General features: G+C 44.7%; 1 protein-coding gene across 1 annotated transcript in view; it reads left to right on the forward strand.

The window, feature by feature from the left end:
- The first annotated feature begins 698 nt into the window (after window positions 1–698).
- The window catches only part of ECHDC3 (enoyl-CoA hydratase domain containing 3), a 31,781-nt gene continuing 7,180 nt past the window's right edge, over window positions 699–25,299 (forward strand). The window contains exons 1-3 of the mRNA XM_068272660.1: window positions 699–855; window positions 11,626–11,747; window positions 23,690–23,787. Of these exons, the coding sequence (XP_068128761.1) occupies window positions 719–855; window positions 11,626–11,747; window positions 23,690–23,787 (357 nt within the window). The 5' untranslated portion in view covers window positions 699–718. The remainder of the gene's footprint in view (window positions 856–11,625; window positions 11,748–23,689; window positions 23,788–25,299) is intronic.

The following is a 25,299-nucleotide window of genomic DNA, read 5'->3' on the forward strand; positions in this document are numbered from 1 at the left end:
GTACCCGGTAACGTGTATGTTTAGAAGAAATGCACTTCAGCAGTTCGTTACCATAACGCTAAACATTACAATGCAATGCTATCGTCACACTGTAAACGTCCCACAGGATTAGCACTGCTTTAAATGAGTTTATAACGCAGCTCCGCAACGTCCCACTGTGAATAAGCCCTGAGGCAGGGAACACACTTGTCTTTCAGTTTTCTGCGCGCGTTTTTCTACATGTTTTCTGCACACCAAGTGTGTTTCTATGTAGGAAAACATGCGTGTTTTTTCACAGCAGCTGATGTAATTGATAGAGAAAACTGACAAAATGTGCAGAGTCATCAGGCAGAATGTCTTTTTTTCTGTGTGCAAAAAAATATGAAGGGTGAACTAGCCCATTGATTAACATGAGTTCTCACTAAAACAGTCAAGTGTGTCCCCTGCCTCAATGAGCAATTAGTACAGTTACTATTTGCACTAATTTGTGCAGTAATACATACTTAACAGCATGTGAAGTGCTATCAGTAAACTGTTACAATATTATTCTGAATAGTTCCATAACAAGTTTTATTGCTGACCACAAACTAGAGTGAAGCGTCGTCTACATAATATTAGCTCGAGCCTGCTGTAGCGTAGATCCTCCATTCTAGAGGGCAGCACTGACTTTCTGTATTTACTTTTACCTCAATGCTTTTTCCTATTTGGAAAGTGGAGCATAACAAACACGAGGGCTGCCATGAGTAAAGTGCTGTGTCTATGCAGAGCTGTGACTGCGCCCCACACAGCTGTAGCTGCACTCAGGAGGAATAGCAGCACAGTGCAGCGTGATGAGCCCCCTCCACTCACTGCCTGTCTACAGGAGGGTGGGATAAGGTAAACTGCTGGACTGAACAGACGCCACACTGAAAAGTTCAGTAACGAGATGGAAGCTGCAATGAGCCTGAATCTTGTTGTTTATCTAGTCAGTGTAACTATCTAATGTAAATGCTTATAATATTGCTGACAAGTTTCATGTAAATATATATAGATATTCAATGAGCTTTTAAACTGAAACCTTTTGGGTGCAAACAAAAAATATGCTCCCTTGCAGCAGTGAAAAAAAGATTGAATACTGAATGTTATATGCCATTTAGGAGTATAAAAACTATTCGAGTATAAAAACAAATAGTTTCTGTCTGCAGCTCTCTCCAATAGAGAGGGAAAGGAGAAACAGCCTAGTTCACAATGCTAAGTTTCGTTAAAGAATAATTCTGCATGTCGACTCACTGCCCACACAATGCTATGGAGCTGTTCATAGTACTGCGTTGTAACAGATCATGTTATTATAACTTGCTGCATGCTGACTTTGTATTAAATGTCCAGTCTTCATTGCTGTTCACACTCATTGTAACGTGTGCGTTATGTAACGAACCACTGTGAATCCAGATATAGGGCTGGGAACCACTAGGGCGATTCTTGCAGCGGTTTTGGGATCGCCGACACCGATGCTCGTCAGCGTTTCCTAAAATTGCTTTGCCAATTAAAGCGAGTGGTCGGGAATCCACTAGTGCGATTGCGATTTAGGGGTAATCGCAATTGTAGGACATGTAGCATTTTGAGCACTGAATGCTAAGTATATAAGCATTGCAAAATAGCTTTTGAAATTGATTTTGCAATGCTTCGGGGGGCCGAGCGATTACGTTTTTAATAAACTTTATAATACTCATCAGGTGTCAGATTTCCTGCTTTCCTCCATAGCTCTGCCCCCTAAAGGAAGAGGTCACAGGCGCTTCTCTGGTTGGTCATAGAGAAGCACCTATGACCTCTTCCTTTAGTGGGTGGGGCTACGGACAGAAGTTGGAAACCTGGTAAATATTATTTAAAGTTTTGTTTAACTTGTTGAGGACCACAGGCTTATTCCCCTAGTCTAGTCACTAGGCCATTTTTAACAATTCAGCACTCTGCATCTTCAACAGTTTGCTGCACGGCCATACAACTAAAGGTGGCCATACACTGATAGATTTGCAGCAAAATCGACCATCAGATAGATTTCTGTCAGGTCAAATCTGACAGGAATCTATATGATGTGTGCCACACATTAGGAACAGATTTCAGAATTAAATCTATTGAAAATTGATCTAAAGGCATTACTGCACCATTTAATTTTTGAGGCAGATAGATGGTTCGATAGATAATTTCTGACACGTCCGATCTCCCGTTCGATCGTTTTGACGCTCAATTCCTGATAGAAGTGAATGGAAAAGATAAGAAAAACGAGCAGAAGATAAGAGAATCGACTGCAGAATCGAGTGGCAAAAAGAATTGAGCGGCAGAAACGAACAGTGTATGCCCAGGATTATGGGCCATCGATCTGCTGCCAGCAGCAGATCAACCTAGATTTTCCATCCTGTCAGAACAAATCGATTGATTGGCTAATATGAAAGAATCGATCGATGGCTGAAATCGACCAGTATATGGGTCCCTTTGGAACACAAATAAATCTTGCCTCCTTTTTCTTGCCACCATCAGAGCTTTCTGTTGGTGGCATCTGATTGCTGCTGCTATTGTTTGTTTATTTTTTATTAATTTAAATTTTTGTTGTTGTTGTTGTTTTTTTTTATTTCCCTCCCTCCAAGATCCAGGAGCGAGATCACCTCTCATAGGCATCAGCCTATAAGAGGGATCTGAATGTGAGCCACTGCAGGGGACAGCCAAGTGACTGGGCTGTCCCCTGTACAGCGCTGCGCTAGATCGCATCGCTGTACAAAAGAAAAAAAGGCCATTTATTTTCCTAACAGCCTGCCAGCTCTGATCGTGGCTGGCAGGCTGTTTACACAACGGAGCTCCGTCACTCAGCAGGGATGTGTGCGCATCCGTGCGAGCATTCCCCCACCAATCTCCGACCCCGGGACTTGATGCCAATTGGCGTTAGGCGGTCCTGGGGGAGCCACTCTGCGGCCGCCAATTGGCGTTAGGCAGTCGCAGAGTGGTTAAAAAAAACACGCAAATCGCTAATCGTAAGTGCTGTTAAGTTTTTATTTTTAATGCATGGTACAGTTTTCTGTACTGCGCTTCTAGGCGTTGGCAGATCACGAGCACAATCGCACTAGGAATCGCTGCACACAGTGCTGAAGCGATTCTTAGTGGGTTCCAGACCTGAGGCTACGTTCACAGTGCTCAGTTACATTGCGTTATAACGGCGTTTTTTTAACGGAGAATAATGTACAGCAATGAAAAGTCAATGTGACGTTCACAGTGCATGCTGTGCGATGCGCATCAACGGGGTACGTTAAAAAATAACACAGATTCTACTCTGTGTTTATGCAAATTATGTATTGACGCATTTAATGTTAGTCTATGGTGACGCTTTCATGTTTGAATGTTTGTGCTGCGTCGCACTACAGGCATTGCACACATCTGTTTTTAAAGAGGCGGAGCTTTATACTCTCAAATGTGCGACACAAATGTTGCACACCTATGATGCAATTTTCATTCGTATGCCTCCCGTACATCGCATGCCACCGCAACACATTACTTGCTTCTTTGCGTTGCGTTTTTTATCTGCGTTGTGTAGCAACACAAGGCGCTGTGGCACTGTGAACCTAACCTTAGGCAGTTGCATAACTCACATGTTATGAGTGTGAACTGCAATGGAGGCTGGACATAGACTTTAATACAAAGCCTGCATGCAGCAAGTTAGAATTACACAATCTGTAAGGGCTCAGACACACTATAAGTGCTTTTCTGAGCGCTTGTGATTGATTAGCTCCCATTCGCTCCCATTCACTTTCATTAAAATAGCGGTAACCTTTTTTTTTTTTTTTAATGAAAGTGAATGGGAGCAATTTTTAAAAAGCACTCATAAAGCACTAATCAATCACAAAGCGCTCAGAAAAGCCCCTTAGAATTGTATTGGCAATCAGTTGACATGCAGAATTTTTCTGCAATGCAACTGCCCACTAGGGATGCTCATTCGGATTCCGCGGAAAAGCAATTTCCGAAATTCCGATCGGAAATTGCATTTCCACATCGGAATGCGGAAATCTGTAGTTCTAGTGCAGGAGGCGGATTTCCGCTGGAAATCGCGGAAATTCCACCCGACTTTAACATCGATTTTCTCAAAAACTATAAGGTCTTTTTGAAAACTTAAGGGGGCTTTTCTATTAACCACTAAAGTCAGCGGATTTTTACTGTAATGGATTTTAGCAGTTAATAGCAAAGCCCCCGTAAGTCCTAGAAACGCCAAATTTTTAGGGTTTATTAAACAGAATCTTCTGAACAAGATGCAAAAGAAAAGTTTTCAAAAAGGCCTTATAGTTTTTGAGAAAATCGATGTTAAAGTCGGGCGGAATTTCCGCGATTTCCGGCGGAAATTTCGCATTGGATTGCGGAAATTGGTAGCGGAAGGCGGAATCGGTAATTTGGCAATGGCGGAATGCGGATATACCGCGGAATCGGAAATTGGCATTCCGACCATCCCTACTGCCCACACTGAACAGGGCCTTAGGCTAGGTTCACAGTGCTCAGTTGCGTTGCAGAAAAATTCTGCACGTCAGGTTACTGCCCATAAAATTCTATGGGCCTGTTCACAGTAACTGATCGCATTATTGTAACTTGCTGCATGCAGGCTTTGCATTAACCTCCCTGGCGGGCAATTAAATCCACCAGGGAGGCAGCGCAGCACTATTTTTAAATTTTTTTTTTTTTTTTTTTTTTTTTTTTAAATCATGTAGCTAGCTAGACCTAGCGCTAGCTACATGATAGCCGCAGAGCAGCGGCATCCCCCTACCCTCTTCGATCGCCTCTGTCGATCAGGCCAGTCAGGAAATCCTGTTCTGAACGGGATTTCCATGAGGGCATGACGTGCACGATGACGTCCAACGTCGTGACATCAGAGGGAGTCCCAATCCACCCCTCAGCGCTGCCTGACATTGATTGGCCAGGTAGCGCACAGTGTCTCGGGGGGGGGGCACCCTCTGACGCGGCGGGTAGCGGCGAATCGTCGGCGATTGAAGGTAACACGCAGCTAGCAAAGTGCTAGCTGCATGTATAAAAAAAAATTATGCAAATCGGCCCAGCGGGGCTAGAGCAATCCTCCTGCGCGGCTTACCCCGTGTCCAGCACGGGGTTACCGCTAAGGAGGTTAAAGTCTATGTCCAGTCTCTATTGCAGTTCACACACATTTTAACAAGTGCGTTATGCAACTGACCACTGTGCATCTAGCCTTAGGGTCCTTTTCACGCTGAATCCCAACGTGATGCAATGATATTTGTATGGCACGTTCACAGGCAGTGCAGTTGCATTTACAATGGCAAGGAACCATACTTATATTGTACTGTGTGCTTTACTGCATGGTTACACTGCACATCTAGGGCTTGATTCACAAAGCGGTGCTAACTGTTAGCACGCCTGTGAGAACCCCCTTAGCACGTCTAAACAAAACTTTATGCGCGCAAATCTTTATGCACGCAAAACTTTACGTGCGCACTGCACAGAGCGCAGGGCGCTCCGCGCGATGTGCCCATTAAAGCCTATGGGACTTAGCGCGCGCATAGGACTTTGCACGCGGTACTTAGTGCGCGATCTGATTGAGAAAATCGGTGCTAACCTACTTAGCACCCTGGTTAGCGCGCCTAAAGACTTTAAACGTGCTAAGTAGGTTAGCACCGCATAGTGAATCAAGCCCCTAATGCGCAATGTGACTTTTTGGCGCGCAATGTGCACAGAGTGAAAGGACCCTCAGAGTCTGTTTACAATGAATTGGGTGCATCTCAGCGCAGTGCTAGCCTAACAGGTATGTACAGCGCACACCAATTTATGACAATGGCATCATGTGAAAAATGCATGCAGCAGTGCTTTGGACGCGACACAATGCACTGCAATGCATTCATTGTATGATGCCATTGACATGTTCTGTGTTTTTGCCTTGCATTACTCTGTACTCCATGTAAACTGGCCCTTAAACAGAGCCGAGATGTGTTGAAAAAAAAATCAGCTGCAGCTAAACTTTTGTTCCAACTACTAAAGCTAGGTGCACACATGTGACCAATGTTGCCGGCAGTGATGGGGAATAAATCCCTCTGACAACAGTTCTGGGCTCAATGCTGTGCAGACATGCCGCTAGTCTACAGGCTAGCGATGCATTCTGTTACTTTGGAGGGGGAGGCGGGACACTGAGCTGCACACGAACGGAGCAGGGTAAGGAGGGAGAACAATATAGTTGGGTACGTTTTCTGCCGAGAAGATCCGGCAGGCCCTATCTCTTACCGGCACATTGGGGGGGTGGTCGGAAATGATACAGAATTAATAGATTCTTGGCAGCGGTGATCATTTGCGACTGCACTTGTCAAATTAGGCAGCCAAAACTCCTGTGGCATCTAGGGCTCAGATGCATCTTCATGGGGGGAGGGCAGTGAATTCACTGCCTTCAGCTGCTTGTGGAAAGGAGGCCCAGTCTGTACTTAGTGTTTAGGAGAGCTGCCAGCATTGGACTACTGGTCTTACTGCTTTAGCTGCACAGACAAAGCACTGGTTTGTTAACTAATAAATAAAAAGGCAATGCAAACAAATTCTAAGTTGGTTTGATACTATATGTATATGTGTTTATGCCATCATGTCACATGTCGTTTCAGGAATGCTTTAACCACTTGCCGACCGCCCCCAGCCGATGGGCGGCGGCAAAGACTGGGCCTAAACGACCGCAATACGCCCATCGGCGGAGGCGGGCGTGGTTATGCGGCGATCGCGTCATTCGTGACGCGATCAGCTGCCGGCGACTGGCTCCGCCCCCCTCGCGCTGTAACCCGCCGGCCGTTCTGAAGCGCCGGCGGGTTACTAGCACCCGGATCGACGCATGTAAAGTGTATAATAGGCTTTGTAATGTATACAAAGCCTATTATACAGGCTGCCTCCTGCCCTGGTGGTCCCAGTGTCCGAGGGACCACCAGGGCAGGCTGCAGCCACCCTAGTTTGCACCCAAGCACACTGATTTCCCCCCCCCTGCTCCCTGATCGCCCACAGCACCCCTCAGACCCCCCCCCCCCCCCCCCGCCCACCCCCCAGACCACTGTTTGCACCCAATCACCCCCCTAATCACCCATCAATCACTCCCTGTCACTATCTGTCAACGCTATTTTTTTTTAACCCTAAACTGCCCCCTGCTCCCCCCCCAACCACCCCCCCCCGTGTACTGTATGCCTCTATCCCCCCTGTAGTAACCCACTGATCACCTGTCAATCACTCCCTGTCACTGCCACCCATCAATCAGCCCCTAACCCGCCCCTTGCGGGCAATCTGATCACCCACACCAATAGATCGCCCGCAGATCCGACATCAGATCACCTCCCAAGTGCAGTGTTTACATCTTTTCTCTCCTCCAAACACCCACTAATTACCCATCAATCACCCATCAATCACCCCCTATCACCACCTGTCACTGTTACCCATCAGATTAGACCCTAATCTGCCCCTAGGGCACCCAATCACCCGCCCACATGCTCAGATTGCCCTCAGACCCCCCCTTATCAATTCGCCAGTGCATTATTTACATCTGTTCTTCCCTGTCATAACCCACTGATCACCTGTCAATCACCCATCAATCACCCCCTGTCACTGCCACCCATCAATCAGCTCCTAACCTGCCCCTTGCTGATCACCCACCCACACCAATAGATCGCCCGCAGATCCGACCTCAGATCACCTCCCAAGTGCAGTGTTTACATCTGTTCTCTACCCTAAACACCCACTAATTACCCATCAATCACCCATCAATCACCCCCTATCACCACCTGTCACTGTTACCCATCAGATTAGACCCTAATCTGCCCCTAGGGCACCCAATCACCCGCCCACACCCTCAGAACGCCCTCAGACCCCAGCCCTGATCACCTCGCCAGTGCATTGCTTGCATCTATTTCCCCCCTCTAATCACACCTTGAGACACCCATCAATCACCTCCTGTCACCACCTGTCACCCCCTAGCACACCTACCCATCAGATCAGGCCCTAATTTTCCCCGTGTGGGCTCCTGATCACTCGGCCAAACCCTCAGATCCCCCTCAGACCCCCTTCCGATCACCTCCCCAGTGCATTGATTGCATTTATTTTCCCCTCTAACCACCCCCTGAGACACCCATCAATCACCTCCTGTCACCCCCCCTAGCACTCCTATCCATCAGATCAGGCCCAATACAACCTGTCATCTAAGAGGCCACCCTGCTTTCACAAAATTTGTCCCCTCATAGACCACCTGTCATCAAAATTTGCAGATGCTTATACCCCTGAACAGTCATTTTGAGAAATTTGGTTTCCAGACTACTCACGGTTTTGGGCCCGTAAAATGCGAGGGCGGTATAGGAACCCCACAAGTGACCCAATTTTAGAAAAAAGAGACCCCAAGGTATTCTGTTAGGTGTATGATGAGTTCATAGAAGATTTTTTTTTTTTTTTTTTTTTGTCAAGTTAGCGGAAATTGATTTTTATTGTTTTTTTCACAAAGTTTCATTTTTCACTAACTAGTGACAAAAAATAAAATCTTCTATGAACTCACCATACACCTAACAGAATACCTTGGGGTGTCTTCTTTCTAAAATGGGGTCACTTGTGGGGTTCCTATACTGCCCTGGCATTTTAGGGGCCCTAAACCGTGAGGAGTAGTCTAGAAAACAAATGCCTCAAAATGACCTGTGAATAGGACGTTGGGCCCCTTAGCGCACCTAGGCTGCAAAAAAGTGTCACAGATGTGGTATCACCGTACTCAGGAGAAGTAGTATAATGTGTTTTGTGGTGTATTTTACACATACCCATGCTGGGTGGGAGAAATCTCTCTGTAAATGGACAATTGTGTGTAAAAAAAAAAAATCAAAAATGTGTCATTTACAGAGATTTCTCCCACCCAGCATGGTTATATGTAAAAATACACCACAAAACACATTATACTACTTCTCTTGAGTACGGCGATACCACATGTGTGACACTTTTTTGCAGCCCAACTGTGCTAAGGGGCCCAAAGTTCAATGAGTACCTTTTAGGATTTCACAGGTCATTTTGAGACATTTGGGTTCAAGACTACTCCTCACGGTTTAGGGCCCCTAAAATGCCAGGGCAGTATAGGAACCCCACAAGTGACCCCATTTTAGAAAGAAGACACCCCAAGGTATTCTGTTAGGTGTATGATGAGTTCATAGAAGATTTTATTTTTTGTCACAAGTTAGCGGAAAATAACACTTTGTAAAAAAAAAAAAATTAAAATCAATTTCCGCTTACTTGTGACAAAAAATAAAATCTTCTATGAACTCACCATACTCCTAACGGAATACCTTGGGGTGTCTTCTTTCTAAAATTGGGTCATTTGTGGGGTTCCTATACTGTCCTGGCATTTTAGGGGCCCTAAACCGTGAGAAGTAGTCTCGAAACCAAATGTCGCAAAATGACCTGTGAAATCCTAAAGGTACTCATTAGACTTTGGGCCCCTTAGCGCAGTTAGGGTGCAAAAAAGTGCCACACATGTGGTATCGCCGTACTCAGGAGAAGTAGTATAATGTGTTTTAGGGTGTATTTTTACACATACCCATGCTGAGTGGGAGAAATATCTATGTAAATAGACAATTGTGTGTAAAAAAAAAAAAAAAAAAAAAAAAAAAAAAAATTGTCATTTACGGAGATATTTTTCCCACCCAGCATGGGTATGTGTAAAAATACACCCCAAAACACATTATACTACTTCTCCTGAGTACGGCAATACCACATGTGTGGCACTTTTTTGCAGCCTAACTGCGCTAAGGGGCCCAAAGTCCAATGAGCATCTTTAGGCTTTACAGGAGTGCTTACAATTAGGCACCCCCCAAAATGCCAGGACAGTGAACACACCTCACAAATGACCCCCTTTTGGAAAGTAGACACTTCAAGGTATTCAGACAGGAGCATAGTGAGTCCGTGGCAGATTTCATTTTTTTTTTTGTCGCAAGTTTTTTTTTTTTTTTTTGTCACAAAGTTTCATTTTCCGCTAATTTGTGACAAAAAAATAAAATCTTGTATGAACTCACCATGAATCTTAGTGAATACTTTGGGATGTCTTCTTTCCAAAATGGGGTCATTTGGGGGGTATTTATACTATCCTGGAATTTTAGCACCTCAAGAAACATGACAGGTGGTCAGAAAAGTCATAGATGCTTGAAAATGGGAAAATTCACTTTTGGCACCAGTTTGTAAACACTATAAATAAATATACACTGAATGTTTTTTTTTTTTTATCAAAGGCATGTAGCAGAATAACTTTCGCGCTCAAATGTATAGGAAATTTTACTTTATTTGAAAAATGTCAGCACAGACAGTTAAAGTCATTTTTTTGACAAACTTCATGTCTTTTTTGATGAATATAATAAAAACTAAAACTCGCAGCAGCAATGAAATAGCACCAAAAGAAAGCTGTATTAGTGACAAGAAAAGGAGGTAAAATTCTTTTAGGTGGTAGGTTGTATGACCGAGCAATAAACCATGAAAGCTGCAGTGGTCTGAATGGAAAAAAAGGCTCTGGTCCTTAAAGGGAACCAGAGAGGAACGGGCTGAAAAAAAAAAGAACAAGCTTTTATACATACCGGGGGCTTCTTCCAGCCCCATAAGCCTGGATCGCTCCCACGCCGCCATCCTCCGCTTCCTGGAACCGCCGTTACCGGGCCCGTCACTTCCGGCGGACGCGGCCAATTGTCCGCATCACAGGGGCTCCCTCCATACATGTACGCATGCGGCTGCACAGCAGGCAGCCACATGCGTACTTGTATAGAAGGAGCTCCGTGTGATGCGGCGAATCGGCCACGTCCGCCGGCCGACTGGCCGACTAGCGGCAATGACGGGACCCGGTACCGGCGGATCCAGGCAGCAGAGGACGGCGGCGTGGGAGCGATCCGTGCCTATGGGGCTGGAGGAAGCCCCAGGTATGTATTAAAGCTTCCCCCCAACCTCTCTGGTTCCCTTTAAGGGGCGAAAAGACTGTGGTCCTCAAGTGGTTAAAGTGGATCCGAGATAAACTTTTACTCATTGCATAATTATGTTCCTTTCATATAGTTTATAGGGCATTCCTCAAGCCAAATACTTTTTTTGTTTTGTTTTAATACTCTAACTCCATATAAACTAAAGAAGCCTCGCCCACAGCTTCAGAGAGGTTCCTTGGCATTCTCAGACTCATGTAGCAAGGGCTCATGGGATCTCAGTCTGGGTAGGAGGAGGTTACTAGCCAGAGATTCCAGAGGCAGAGGGGAGGAGGAGAGGGGATTGAGCTGAGGGCTGCAGATGCTATCAGCTTACCTGTGTGTAATGTGACAAACCGAACATGGCTGCCCTCATCGTATCACAGGAATAAATAATCATAAATTGTTGAAGCTGTTTGCGGCTAGATTTGCTGTGTAAACTATCTAAACTTTAGATAAGATATATAGACAAGTTACTTGTCATAGTTAGTTTTTCATCTCGGATCCGCTTTAAATAACATCTAGTTTTCCTATTTTTCTTTGCCGTCACACAAAAATCCAGACTCCTGAACTTTGTTCAGTGTCTTTCTTATGCACTAATGCACACTCTAATGAGTCTGAAGGTATGCTAGCAAAGTTCTGTTTGGTACAATACTAACTGTTTGAAATAACTGATTAAAATGAATGTATTTCTGTTCAGGAGGATAACTATGAATAATCCAGAGAAGCGGAATGCTTTGTCCCTTTCCATGCTGCAGTCTCTCCGGAGAGACCTCTCTAATGAAGTTGATGATCAAAACTTAAAAGTCATTATCATCTCAGGTATTTACAGATAAAAGATTAAAGTGCTGGTTTAAACACTTGAGTTAACAAATATTGCATTGAAATATAATCTGGATGGGGATTGCCCTTTGGGCCCGACATGTCTTAAAGGGTACCTATAGTGAAAGTAAAGTGCCCAGTTTCACCTTGGGCTTCTTCCAGCCCCCTGTAGTCCTTCTGGTCTCTAGCTGTAGTTCCGCTCTCCTTCATTCAGCTGAAGTGTTGTATGATTCTACTGTGCATGCGCAGCCCGTCCGTGCACCTTCACAAGCATTTGGCTACGCTCCTGGCTACTTGAGCGTGATCGAGGAGGTGCGTGTCCCAGATCACGCAAGGAGCTTTCTGAGGGGCACAGCTGCCAAATGGAACAGAGCGGAAGAGAGCGACACAGAGAAGAAGCCACAGGTAAATTAAACTGGTCACTTTACATTCTCTTTAGGTTGCTTTTAAGATAGATTAGATGTTAGATCAGATTAAAATACATTGTATTTGAGTCAGCAAGTGTATACAATGTTTCAATCCCTTCAGCAGTGTCTCAGATTACAGCCTGGAATCCCTTTCAATAGAGGTGCTGTGGCTATTAGGTGCAGAATGAACACATTTACTTACAAAGAATAGTTTAGTAAAATTAGTAACCCTTAACCCCTAACCTTAACCCTAACCCTTCACCTCCACCATCCTTATTTCCTAAACGTATCTCTAAAACTTAATTCCACCTTCTTAACTCCTAACCTTAACCACTCCCCTTCCCCCTACTTAACTCCTAACCTTAAAGGGAAGGTTCAAGCAAAATTAAAAAATGAGTTTCACTTACCTGGGGCTTCTACCAGCCCCATGCAGCCATCCTGTGCCCTCGTAGTCACTCACTGCTGCTCCAGTCCCCCGCTGGCAGCTTGCCGACCTCAGAGGTCGGCGGGCCGCATTGCGTACATTTTTACGCATTCCCGCTAGTGCAGGAACATTAACACATACATTTTTACGCATTACTGGTTCAATGCGTAAAAATGTACGCATTGAACCAGTAATGCGTAAAAATGTATGTGTTAATGTTCCTGCACTAGCGGGAATGCGTAAAAATGTACGCAATGCGGCCCGCCGACCTCTGAGGTCGGCAAGCTGCCAGCGGGGGACTGGAGCAGCAGTGAGTGACTACGAGGGCACAGGATGGCTGCATGGGGCTGGGAGAAGCCCCAGGTAAGTGAAACTCATTTTTTTATTTTGCTTGGACATTCCCTTTAACTTCCCTCCTCCATAACCTAACCCTTAACCTCCCCCTTAACCCCTAACCTTAACTTCTCCCCCATACTTAAATCCCAACCTTAGATTCCCTCCTCAACTCCTAACCTTAAAGGACTTACGAGGCGATCACACAAAAAAAAGTTAATTACCTCATGGCCATTGCAGTGCTCCTTGCAGACTATCAGCGCCTGGCCTGTCACTGTGTGGCTCCCTGTTATCATTATCCAAGCTGTAGTTCAGGCCCCGACCCTGCCCAGGGTCGCCCTATCAATTTACGATCAAAAACGCCGCTTTAAAAAAATCCTGCGTCTGCGCAGTTCTTAGCCGCAAGTGCGGCTGCGCAGGTTCTCTGGCCTGTCCCCGGCCCGTCCTCGCTCCCTTCACTCAGCTCTGTACGTCATGTGGGCGTGTCCGCACGGCCGCCCACATGACTGATTGAGGGACAAGTCACGTCTCCCCAGGCTCAGCGCTGTTTCTCTCGGCTGAGGGGGCGCGGCTGACTTGTCCCTCAATCAGTCATCCGCACGGCCGCCCACATGACTGATTGAGGGACAAGTCAGCCGCGCCCCCTCAGCCGAGAGAAACAGCGCTGAGCGTGGGGAGACGTGACTTGTCCCTCAATCAGTCATATGGGCGGTCGTGCGGACACGCCCACATGACGTACAGAGCTGAGTGAAGGGAGCGAGGACGAGCCGGGGACAGGCCAGAGAACCTGCGCAGCCTCACTAGCGGCTAAGAACTGCGCAGCTGCAGGATTTTTTTAAAGCGGCATTTTTGATCGCAAATTGATAGAGCGATCCTGGGCAGGGTCGGGGCCTGAACTACAGCTTGGATAATGCTAACAGAGGGCCACACAGTGACAGGCCAGGCGCTGATAGTCTGCTAGGAGCACTGCAATGGCCATGAGGTAATTAACTTTTTTTTGTGTGTTCGCCTCGTAAGTCCTTTAACCACTTCAGTCTACAGTGTTGAAAATCGTATGCACCCGAGCAACGTTCACTTCCCATTCATTCGCCAATAACTTTATCGCTACTTATCACAATTAATTGATCTATATCTTTTTTTTTTCCACCACTAATTAGGCTTTCTTTGGGTAATACATTTTGCTAAGAATTATTTTTTTCTAAATCCATTTTAACAGGAAGATTGAGAAAGAAATGGAAAAAAATGCATTATTTCTCAGTTTTTGGCCATTATAGTTTAAAATGAATACATGCTACCGTAATTAAAAAACTCATGTATTTTATTTACCTATTTGTTCGGGTTATTACACCATTTAAATGATGTCCCTATCACAATTTATGGCGCCGATATTTTATTTAGAAAAAAAGGTGCATTTTTTCAATTTGCGTCCATCACTATTTACAAGCTTATAATTTAAAAAAATATAATAAGATACTCTCTTGACATGTATATTTAAAAAGTTCAGACCCTTAGGTAACTATTTATGTTTTGTTTTTTAATTGTAATTTTTTTTTTTAATTAAAAAATGTATTTGGGTAATTTTTGGTGTGGGAGGGAAACAGATAATTTTAAATGTAAACTAATGTAATGTAAAAAATGTTTGTGGTTGTAGTTTACTATTTGGCCACAAGATGGCCACAGTCCAAAAAGTCCTGGAAGCGTACTATCACACTTCCAGCAACTACAAGGAGGCTTTTTGCAGAAATACCGCGGTCTCTGATTAGAGACCGTCAGTTTTTCTGTGGGGACTTAGATCGGTGAATGGGAATTATATACTGATCAAGGGAGTAACCGCAGGCAGCGGGCGTGCGCACGGGAGCGTGTGCGATCGTGCGCCTCAGGCAGCGGCAGCAGCACAGTCTATCTGGACGGATGTATCCGTCCAGATAGACTGAAGTGTTTAACCAGTTCGTATCCTACCTACAGTATATTCACGTCATTGTAAGTGGCTCTTGAAAGCCACATGACGTGAATATAAGTCAGTTCCCTTTAATGAGCACAGTACGCGTGCTAGCACGCGTCTGAGCTCATTAACCCCCCTCCCTCTAACTACACTAATTAAGGATTCCCTCCCGGGGGTCCGATCCTTCAACCCTCTGCCCGATCCCCTGTAATTTAGCATCCCCCCCCCCTTCTTCTCCCATGCTGCGATCGGACAGCATGGAGGATTGGCATGTAAACATACCTCACCTCGTTTCAGCGTGATCAGCCTCCCCTCCGTGCATCACCGCTGCCTGTGTCATTATGCCGAATGGATCGGGTCCCGGCTTGATGACGTCATCAAGCCGGGACCCGATCCGTTCGGCATAATGACACAGGCAGCGGTGATGCACGGAGGGGAGGCTGATCGCGCTAGAACGAGGCAAGGTGAGCTGTTTACATGCCAATCCTCCATGCTGCTTCCTCGATAGCAGCATGGAGGTGAGGGGAGGGGGGCATAATGGCTGGGGGCTATGTAAGGGGGAGAGGGGGAGGATCATTACGCACCTGGCCATCTATGGGGAGGGGGGGCAAAGGGGCTCACCTGGCTATATAGGGGGGGGGGGGCAATGACAAAGGGACACATTGATTATCTATGGGGAGGGGGGGAGAATACATTGGCACACCTTTGGATCTATGGGGGGTCAAGGGGGCACATATTTATCTTTTATACTGGGGGAGGGGCTGATAAGGGGCACATCTGGCTATACTGGGGGGATAAAGGGGGACACCTGGCTATCCATGGGGGGGGGGGGGAGATGGAATAGAGGGTACATATAATTACCTATTGGAGAAGGACAAATAGGCAAACCTGGCTATCAATGGGGGTAGGGGGACAAAGGGGCGAATCTGGCTAATAAAGGGTCACATCTGGGATTTTTATGGTGGAGGGGCTAATAGGGGGCACATCTGGCAATCTATAATGGGGGGGAAGATAAAGGGGCACACCTGGCTATCTATGGGGAGTGGGGGGGAATAAAGGTGCACACCTGGCCATCTATGGGGGGTGGAGGGTAATAAAGGGGCACATCTTGCTAACTACGGGGGTGGGGGCTAATAAATGGACTTAGCAGTTTAGATATGTATGCCGTGAGGGTATATTACTGTTATTTTGGCGAATACGGCTTGTAATCGCTAGTAAAGTGCAAAGCAAAAAAATACACCTTTATTTACAAATATTATATTGTCGCCATACATTGTACTAGGAAGTTAATTTAAATGTTGAAATAAACCGGACATATGGACTAATAAAATTTGTGGGCTTGATCTACAGTAATACTTTTTATTTTTAAACGGTAATGCCTGAAACCTGAGAAATAATGACTTTTTTCATTTTTTTTTCTCCTTATTACCTTCAAAATGCATTCAAAGTAAAATAATACTTAGCAAAAAGTACCACCTAGAGAAAGCCTAATTGGTGGCAAAAAAAAAACAAGGTATAGATCATTTATTTTTGATAAGTATTGCTAAAGTTATGGGCTAATGAATGGGAGACCTGTGAAATGTAGAAAATTGCTTGGGTTTTTTAGGGGGAAAACCCCAGGGTAGGGAACTGGTTAAAGAGAAACTCCGACCAAGAATTGAACTTTATCCCAATCAGTAGCTGATACCCCCTTTTACATGAGAAATCTATACCTTTTCACAAACAGACCATCAGGGGGCGCTGTATGACTGATATTGTGGTGAAACGCCTCCCACAAGAAACTCTGAGGACCATGGTATTCCTGGCAGTTTCCTGTCTGTGAACCTTGTTGCATTGTGGTAAATAGCTGTTTACATCTATTTCCAACTGCCAAAAAAGCATGCAGCAGCTACATCACCTGCCAACAGTAAAGATGTCACCATGTAATAAATGTCAGAATGTAAATCAGGGATTTAAAAGATTTTACAATCGGCAAACACTGACTAAATCATTTATACATAATTATTGTAAAAATGAAGCACTTTTTTATTACATTATTTTCACTGGAGTTCCTCTTTAAACCTAACTCTTCCCCTCCTTAACCCCTAACCTCCCCCTCCTTAACTCCTAACCTTAACCTCCCCCCACCCCCTCCATAACTCCTAACCTTGGGGTGGTTAAGGTTAGGAGTTAAGGAGGGGAAGGGGGAAGGTTAGGGAGAAGTTAAGAGTTAAGGTTTGGAGTTACACGAAGTCACAGCACCTTTAGTGAAGGAGATTCCAGGCTGTAAGCTGAGACACAAACACTGAAGGCGTTGAAACACTTGCTGACGCTGAAGTGATTGAGGGCTCATTCACAGTGGAATGTTGCATTGTAATGCGAGGTCACAACACAGCATTGCAATGCAAAAAAAAGGTGGTAACACACATTAACACTCCATTACTGTTGCATACAGTAGGTACAGTTAAGCATACAGGCAATGAAAAGTATGTTTTCCTGTTCCTGGCAACCTGTGCGTTTGAGGAAACGCACTGCAAGTAGTGCGTTACCATAACGCTACATGTTACAATACGACGCTAACGTCGCACTGTGAACGTCCCATAAGCTTAGCATTGCACTTTTCCTGAGTGTGTAATTGCCTGGACCGCATAATACTCGCATGTAAGCCGACCCCCAACTTTTTCCTGAAAAACCAGAAAAAAATTATTGACCCCCATATAAGCCGAGGGTATGAAATGCTGGCCACGTGATCCCCCCCCCAGTGTGTCCCAGTATAGCTAGTATAGTGCCCAGTATAGCTAGTAAAGTGCCCAGTATGGGTAAGGTAGTCCCCCAGTATAGCTAGTAAAGTCCCCGTTCCCCCTCTCAGCCGCCACTGACGCTGCTATTACCTTAGGCGGCGCCGCTTCCTCTATCCCCGTCCTGCTCTGGTAACTAGTTCACAGCAGCGCCCCCCTCGGCGGCTGCTGTGTGATGACGGAGGAAACCATAGAGAGCGGCTTCCTGTACCGGCGATATGTATCGCCGTTACTATGGGAACCGCTCTCTATGGTTTCCTCCGTCATAACACAGCAGCCGCCGAGGGGCACGCTGCTGTGAATTAGTTACCGGAGCAGGACGGGGATAGAGGAAGCGGCGCCGCCTAAGGTAATAGCAGCCGTGGGGGGAGCGAGGAGGGGCACTACCTACCTACCCACCTACCCATACTCAAGGCATGTGGTTACCACATGCCTTGATAAAGGGGGACCCTGTGCGGCCCCCGAAACAATTGTTGGACTACTTTGTGGAAACTGGCACAATAAAGTGTGTGCATTAGAAAACGGTGTGCTGACAATCCTTGGAACATTGTATTGATGTTGGCATAGCCTGTGTCACTTTGTCAAGCACCCGAATAATCTTTGGATGGTGTGCCGACTTCTTTCTGGAACTTCACCTACCCATACTGGCACATGACTCGCGAGCAAGCCTCCCCCCCTCCCCCCCCCCAACTTTTGGGCCATTTTTGGAGGGTGAAAAATTTGGCTTGCTTGCGAGTATATACGGTAAGTACTCTTTATAAAATATGAAGTCCCCTCAATCAGTGTTAGATTCGCCACTTAAGCCTACCTGGAAGAATATATTTGTCCAGTGTTGTGGACAGTGCAGCAGCAGTTTGCTACTAAATAAGGCACATGTGGTATCATTTTAACCGTGACGAGTTGTAGAATACATTTTGGTGTGTCTAAAAGCTGTGAACCACGTCACATGAAAAATAGGTAGGGACAAAATCAAACATAAAAAAAGTCATTTTCAGAATTATGATCAAACTTGGGAAAGTTTTAGCAACACTACAAGAGACATATGTGGTATCATTTTAACAGTGATAAGTAGTAGAATAGAGTTTAAAGAGTATTAGGGTTGAGGCGCATGTCTCCTGTATTTTTTTTAGTCACAAACTGAACCAAAAGAAATTAAATTTTGCATATTCTGTACCAAAATAAAAGACTTGTAAAATGAAAACAAAGTGACAGAATATGAAAGAAACAACATATATTGTTACCTTAGGAACCTGGCTTTTTAAATGTGTATGCCAAGAGAGTATAATACTATTTTTCAAAATAAGGCCTTGTAATCATTGATAGTTTACAACGAGAAAGCAAAAAAAGCTAGGAACATAATCTAAATGTTGCAATAACCAGCATGGATGAGCAAATAAAATTAGTGGGTTTAACTTATAGTCAGCACTGTTTAACCTCCTCACCGGTAAGCCCAAGCTGAGCTCGGCCTAAGCCGCCGCGGAGGATTTCTCAGCCCCTGGTGGGCCGATTTGCTCGCTTTTTGCTAGCACTTTGCTAGCTGCGTGTACAAGCCGATCACCGCTGCTCCGTGCCGATTCGCCGCTACCCGCCGCATTAGAGCCCCCCCAAGACACCTTGCGCAGCCTGGCCAATTAACGCCAGGCTGCGGTAAGAGGTGGTTCGGGATTCCCCCAGACGCCATGACGTGGTTGACGTCATCCCGATCGTCACCATGGCGACGGTGAAGCCAAACAGGAAATCCCGTTCTGAACAGGATTTCCTGTTTGCTCTGATCGCCTGAGGCGATCAGAAGGGGTGGGGGGATGCCGCTGCACAGCGGTTATCATGTAGCAAGCGCTAGTCTAGCTACATGATTAAAAAATAAATAAAAAGAAAAGTGTTGCGCTGCCATCCTGGCAGTTTTAATAGACCGCCAGGGAGGTTAATGTAAAGCTATAATAGATGTAAATGGAGAAATAGTTTGATTTTTCAATTTTCCCTTATTTTCCCTTTAAAATGCATAGAAAATAAGGTGATTACTAAACAAAATTAACACATACTAAAAGCTGAATTTGTCCTGAAAAAAACAATCTATAGATCATTTAGCTGTGATAAGGAGAAATAAAGTTATTGGTGAATAAATGGGAGCAGCGCCTATATGTGAAAATTGCTCTTGAGCTGAAGTGGTTAGTTTGACAAATAAACATTGATCAGGAAAGGCTGCTCTATGTGGGATCAAGCAGGGTGGGAGTGGAATGCATGCATGCCTCCATAGCTTTGTACTGCAGTGGGGGAGGGGGATATTAGTTCAGATCTTTGCTTGCATCTGATGTGATGCAAGGTGGTAAATTATCAATATTTTCTAGATATTAAATCATCATAACTTTTTCACATCTGGTATATGCTATACTTTATACAACTGACTTCAATAGTTAGCTCTCCATGAAATGGACAGATAATCCCCCTGGATTTTGGTAGGGAAAAGGGAGAAGAGTGAACACAACTAGAGTTAATTTGGGAAGAATTTGGATGGAAAGTCTGTTCTCTTTCATATGAGATACTTCCTTATGGCAGCACTCAGTACTATTTTTTCTGCCACTTTTGGGTGCATTAACCTGAACCTTGTCAGTTGTGTATGTTATACATTGTAACTTTTGACTGCCTACTTTTGATCTGTTGCTCAGACAAATTCCGATAAATTGGCCTCAATTCACTAAGATCATGCTGGAGATAATAAGGCAAGAGAAAACTTAACTCCACACAGTAAGAGAGTTATCTTATCTCTTCATTCCTTAAAGGGACACTGTAGGGGGGTCAGGGGAAAATGAGTTAAACTTACCCGGGGCTTCTAATGGTCCCCCACAGACATCCTGTGCCCGCGCAGCCACTTACCGATGCTCCGGCCCCGCCTCTGGGACGCTTCTGGAATTTCAGACTTTAAAGTCTGAAAACCACTGCGCCTGCGTTGCCGTGTCCTCACTCCCGCTGATGGCACCATGAGCTTACTGCGCAAGCCCAGTATGGTCTGTACCTGCGCCGTGCGCTCCTGGTGACATCAGGGAAAGCGAGAACACGGCAACGCAGGCGCAGTGGTTTTCAGACTTTAAAGTCTGAAATTCCAGAAGTGAACCAGGGGCGGGGCCGGAGCATTGGGGAGTGGCTGCACGGGCACAGGATGTCTGCGGGGGACCATTAGAAGCCCCGGGTAACTTTAACTCATTTCCCCCCGATCACCTCCTACAGTATCTCTTTAAGTTACCTCTTCTGTAGTTAATTTACCTCTTCTGTAGTTATTTTCACACGCAGTTAATAAACAGCCTTTTTTTTTACCGTGGAGTTATTTTAACGATTGAAGAGTTAACTTAAAGACAGAAGAGTTAACTTTAGGTTTGCCTGAGGTAAAATGTTTCCTGAATACTACATGCCTTATCACCATGGTGACTACTCTAGAAGAGTTATTAAAGACAGGAGATAAGCTTAGTGAATTGAGGCTATTGTTGTCTGACCTTCCCTGCTCATCTGGTTTTGTTGTGATCTTGGCCTGTTCCATTGTCTACACTGTTGTCCGCCAGCCCTGGCCTCAGCCTGTTCACTTAAAGAGGACATGAACTCAGAACTTCCTCTCTGCTCTAAAAGATAAGCAACAGCATAATAACCTTAAAGCCCCGTCTACATGTGGAGATGTGGAGGCGATCCTGCGGCTCGATTAGCCGCCGGATCGCCTCTTCCGCATACCCGCGCGTACCCGCCGCGTCCCCGTTCGTCGCACGTGCGTCGGATTCGATCCCCCGCTCGTCCCCGCCCGGCGCCGCTTATCTTCCGCTCGATTCCCTGCCATTGTCCCCAACGAGCAGGGAATCGGCGGCTCACAGATCAGACCTGTCAGAACTTATCAATCGAGCTGCATCAGCGGCTCGGTTGATAAGGAACATCGCCGCCTCATCTACGCGTGTAGATGAGGCTTTAAAGCTTACAGAACTCCTGCAATAAATCTGCAGTGTGTCTACTTCCTGATTTAATGGAAGCAAAGGGTTAACTTCCCGTGTTTACATATTAACTGTGTCTGTCAAGGACAGACAAATTTCTGTGCTGACACAGCTGAGAGATAATTTATACTTGTGATTACGTGGGTATGAAGGGGAATTAGACAGGCTCTTCGGGTGCATTTTTCTCTGTTTTCCTTGTGTCCTGTGCAAGAGTACAGGTCCACTTTAAATAGAACCTGAACTGAAAATAAAAAATAAAAATAACCATACACAGGTCATACTTACCTTCCAGTGTAGTCTACTCCTCAATCTCTTTCTCCTCTCCTGCGTCCCATTTGTCCGCTGTGATCAATGGATTTCTCCGCCCTCCATTTTAAAAATGGCCATTACCCCATAACAACTTCCTGGTTAGCACACTGTTAAACTGTAAAATCACCCACTTGAGCCATAGGGAAACATGGACATTACCTTGCACATTCAGTTGTAACTGACAGCTGCTGATATATAACTGACAGCAACTGGTATATTTCAGTTCTGACAAAATATTGTCAGAACTGGAAGGGATCACTGTAAGAAGAAAATGGTGAGCTTCTGAGAGGAACTGACGGTGAGGTTAGTATGTAATATTCATTTGCACTACATCATGGGTTTATTTTAAATAATTTTCCTTGCTTCAGGTTCCCTTTAAGGGAAACTGTAACTGAAAAAAAAAAATTGCCAGTTAAATGAGGCTGTTATATGGGCAGTTATATAGGTCTTCTTTCAGCCCCCTGAAGTCTTCCTGGTCCCTCACAGTCATTCCGTGCTGTGCGGTTCCCTCTGTGTCACGCTATGAATACTGGATGCTTCCTCCAACATGCTCCCATAGCCAGGAGCATCCCTCACTCGCGCAGTGGGCAAAACAATGCCACTGAACATGCGCAGACCACTCATGGCTGTGAGAGTGCGATTTACTAGTTTTGGAGTACATATCATATTGTATGAATAAATAATAATACTTCACTGGTATGTACTACTGTGCTGGATCTTAATATCAGAACTACAAAACTGCTTATAACGAGTGTTAGTGTTCAAATTCGGCAATTCATGGTTGGGTGCCTGAACACACGCTTTCAGCACCATTTCAGCAAGGACTAGCAGGACAAAGTGCATTTCCTTTAACTCCAGTACTTATAGTATCAGCGTTAAATGAAATGCACCCTGTCCTGCTGTTCTGTACGGAAATAGTGGTTTAACGAGTGTTTTTGGGTTCCAAACCACGTAGATTCAAACACTAACACTCATTATAACACGCACAGCCTCTTCTTCCATCAGAAACATGAGTAGTTATGGCCACGTCACATGATCAATTCTGCTGTTGCAGTATCGTGTCACCTTGACTTGTCTCCAAAGACATTGATATGTCACATGTCTCTAGCAGTTGCAACATGTAGATGGCAGTAGACTTGCATTAGCAGTTATAGCCACTACTGACATTGTCCCTTCTCATGAACGCATACAATTTTCATTTGCTTGGCAAATGGAGATAGGATTTCTACAAGAAATTTAAAAATAAGTCGGTGAGAGATGTTGCAGAAGCAAAGATGCCCATATGAAATACATTTCCAAACCTCACACTGAAAACCAGCATCCGGCCAGGAGAGTCAAAACACCTGACAATTTTCTTGTTCTGAGTCAGTCATTCAGAGTTAGGCTAGGTGCCCCTTTGCGGTTGTGATAGGAGATTCTAAAATCATGCTCGATTTTTGAAACGCCAGAGTAACGCATTGTTTTGCCTTGATTCCAGAGTGATTGCGATTTGGCCCTCATTTGCTTAAATAGGATCACTACAGATCAATTGCAGAAATGGTGTGGTGTATCATTTTTGTGATCACCCCACAATCCCAATACTGCTTTGGGCTCACTCCCATAACCTTTCAGTAGCAATTCCTTGATAGCATAATTAATCGCTACTGAACCAATAAAGTCTGGCTCTGCATCTCATGAACAACATGCTCTAATTGCACCTAACAAAGCAGAAGTAGTAGAAGAAATGTTTTCATTTTAATTCCCACAAAACAGTACATACTGTTTTATTTTATTTTTTTCAAACAGCTAAAGGCCCGGTGTTTTCTTCTGGCCACAATCTGAAAGAATTTACTGCGGCACAAGGAAAGGCTCATCATGCAGAAGTATTTGAAGCCTGTGTCAAGGTAAACTTATTGTCTGGAAAATATAAATATATATTTTTTCATTCAAAATTTTTTTTTCATCTGGCCAATTGAATTCTTGACAGTCACCATGACAATGAATTAGTAGTCTAGGTTTGTCAGGAGTATCTGAGATGAGTATTATTTTATTCCTCCATTCTCAGAGTTTCTACTTAGACACAGCTTCCATATAACCACCCCAGAGCAATCTGCCTGTGCCTCCATTCATGTACTGCCACAGGCTTAGGGCGGTATTACATTTGTGGACTTTCATATGCAAGTTCAGTTTAGCATGCACTTTTATATACAGGTAAGATGTGCTTTACAATCTCCATGAAGTAAACTGAGGCAATATAAACAAGACTTTGGCTGCTGTTCGCCTGCCTCATTTCCATATAGAAAGCACTGATTTTAATCATCTTAGCAATGAAAAAATAAAAAAAAGAAATAGTCAAGTTCTAATTAAGCTTGGTACTATATGTACCCATGTTTATTTCATTATGATACATGTCATTTTAGTTATGCTTAGTAAACTGTCTAACTGAAGCCTCCTACTGGAATCCCAAAGTATTATGTCTATAGATAGCATTAAACATGAATATTCAGATGAACTTAGAATGTATGTTTGTATTTAAACACTCCATCTACCATAAAGCTATGCTGTATGTTCTGCTTGACTACTGAAAGGCTAGGTGCATCCAACTTCCTCCAAATCTCATATGTCTGCTCCCAGATACATTAGATTTTCCTCACCCTATCACTATTATGAATATTCATTTTCCTGGTTAGTGGTGATTTGATGATGAGGGGCTCCTGAAGGGGTACATATGTCACATTATCTCACACCACTTGTAAACCCACATCCAGCTTACATCCACCTCTATACCTTCCCACCTACCAGACACATAAATACATCTGCATTACCACTGTCCTCCTCACCAGCTCTGTTATAAAGCCGTCTGTCTACTCTCCTGTAGCCTGCTCCTCCAACATCCAAGCAGGTAGGTCAGGCTGTGACTGGCCGCTTGTGATTAGTAATGGTCAGTAAGATGTAAACAATTCCAACTTGCATGAAGATTTATTGCAAATTGTATGCAGCTTGGAATTGGGCGTAATGAGATCAAATGACCATTTTTACAGATGATGATGACCGAGTGCTAGAGATGCTGTGGGAGGTCCCAACTCCTGTATATAACCACTATCAATTACTTCCTCACTCACCTGGGGCTCAACCCCAGTGTGCTTCTCACTTATCTGTGCACTCACCCTGCAGCGCTGTTCACAATGGTCAGTTGGGTTGCAGAATAATTCTGCATGTCGACTGCCCATACATTTCTATGGGCATGTTCACAGTAACGGTTTGCGGTATTCTACCTCACTGCATGCAGGCTTTGTATTAAAGTCTATGACCACTCTCCATTGCAGTTCACAGTCATTATAACATGTGAGTTATGCAGCTGTCCACTGTGAACCTAGCCTGCATGGACAGAATTTTCTACCCATTGTCTCTCAACT

Source organism: Hyperolius riggenbachi, chromosome 3 (assembly GCF_040937935.1).
Source record: "Hyperolius riggenbachi isolate aHypRig1 chromosome 3, aHypRig1.pri, whole genome shotgun sequence".
Lineage (NCBI taxonomy): Eukaryota > Metazoa > Chordata > Amphibia > Anura > Hyperoliidae > Hyperolius > Hyperolius riggenbachi.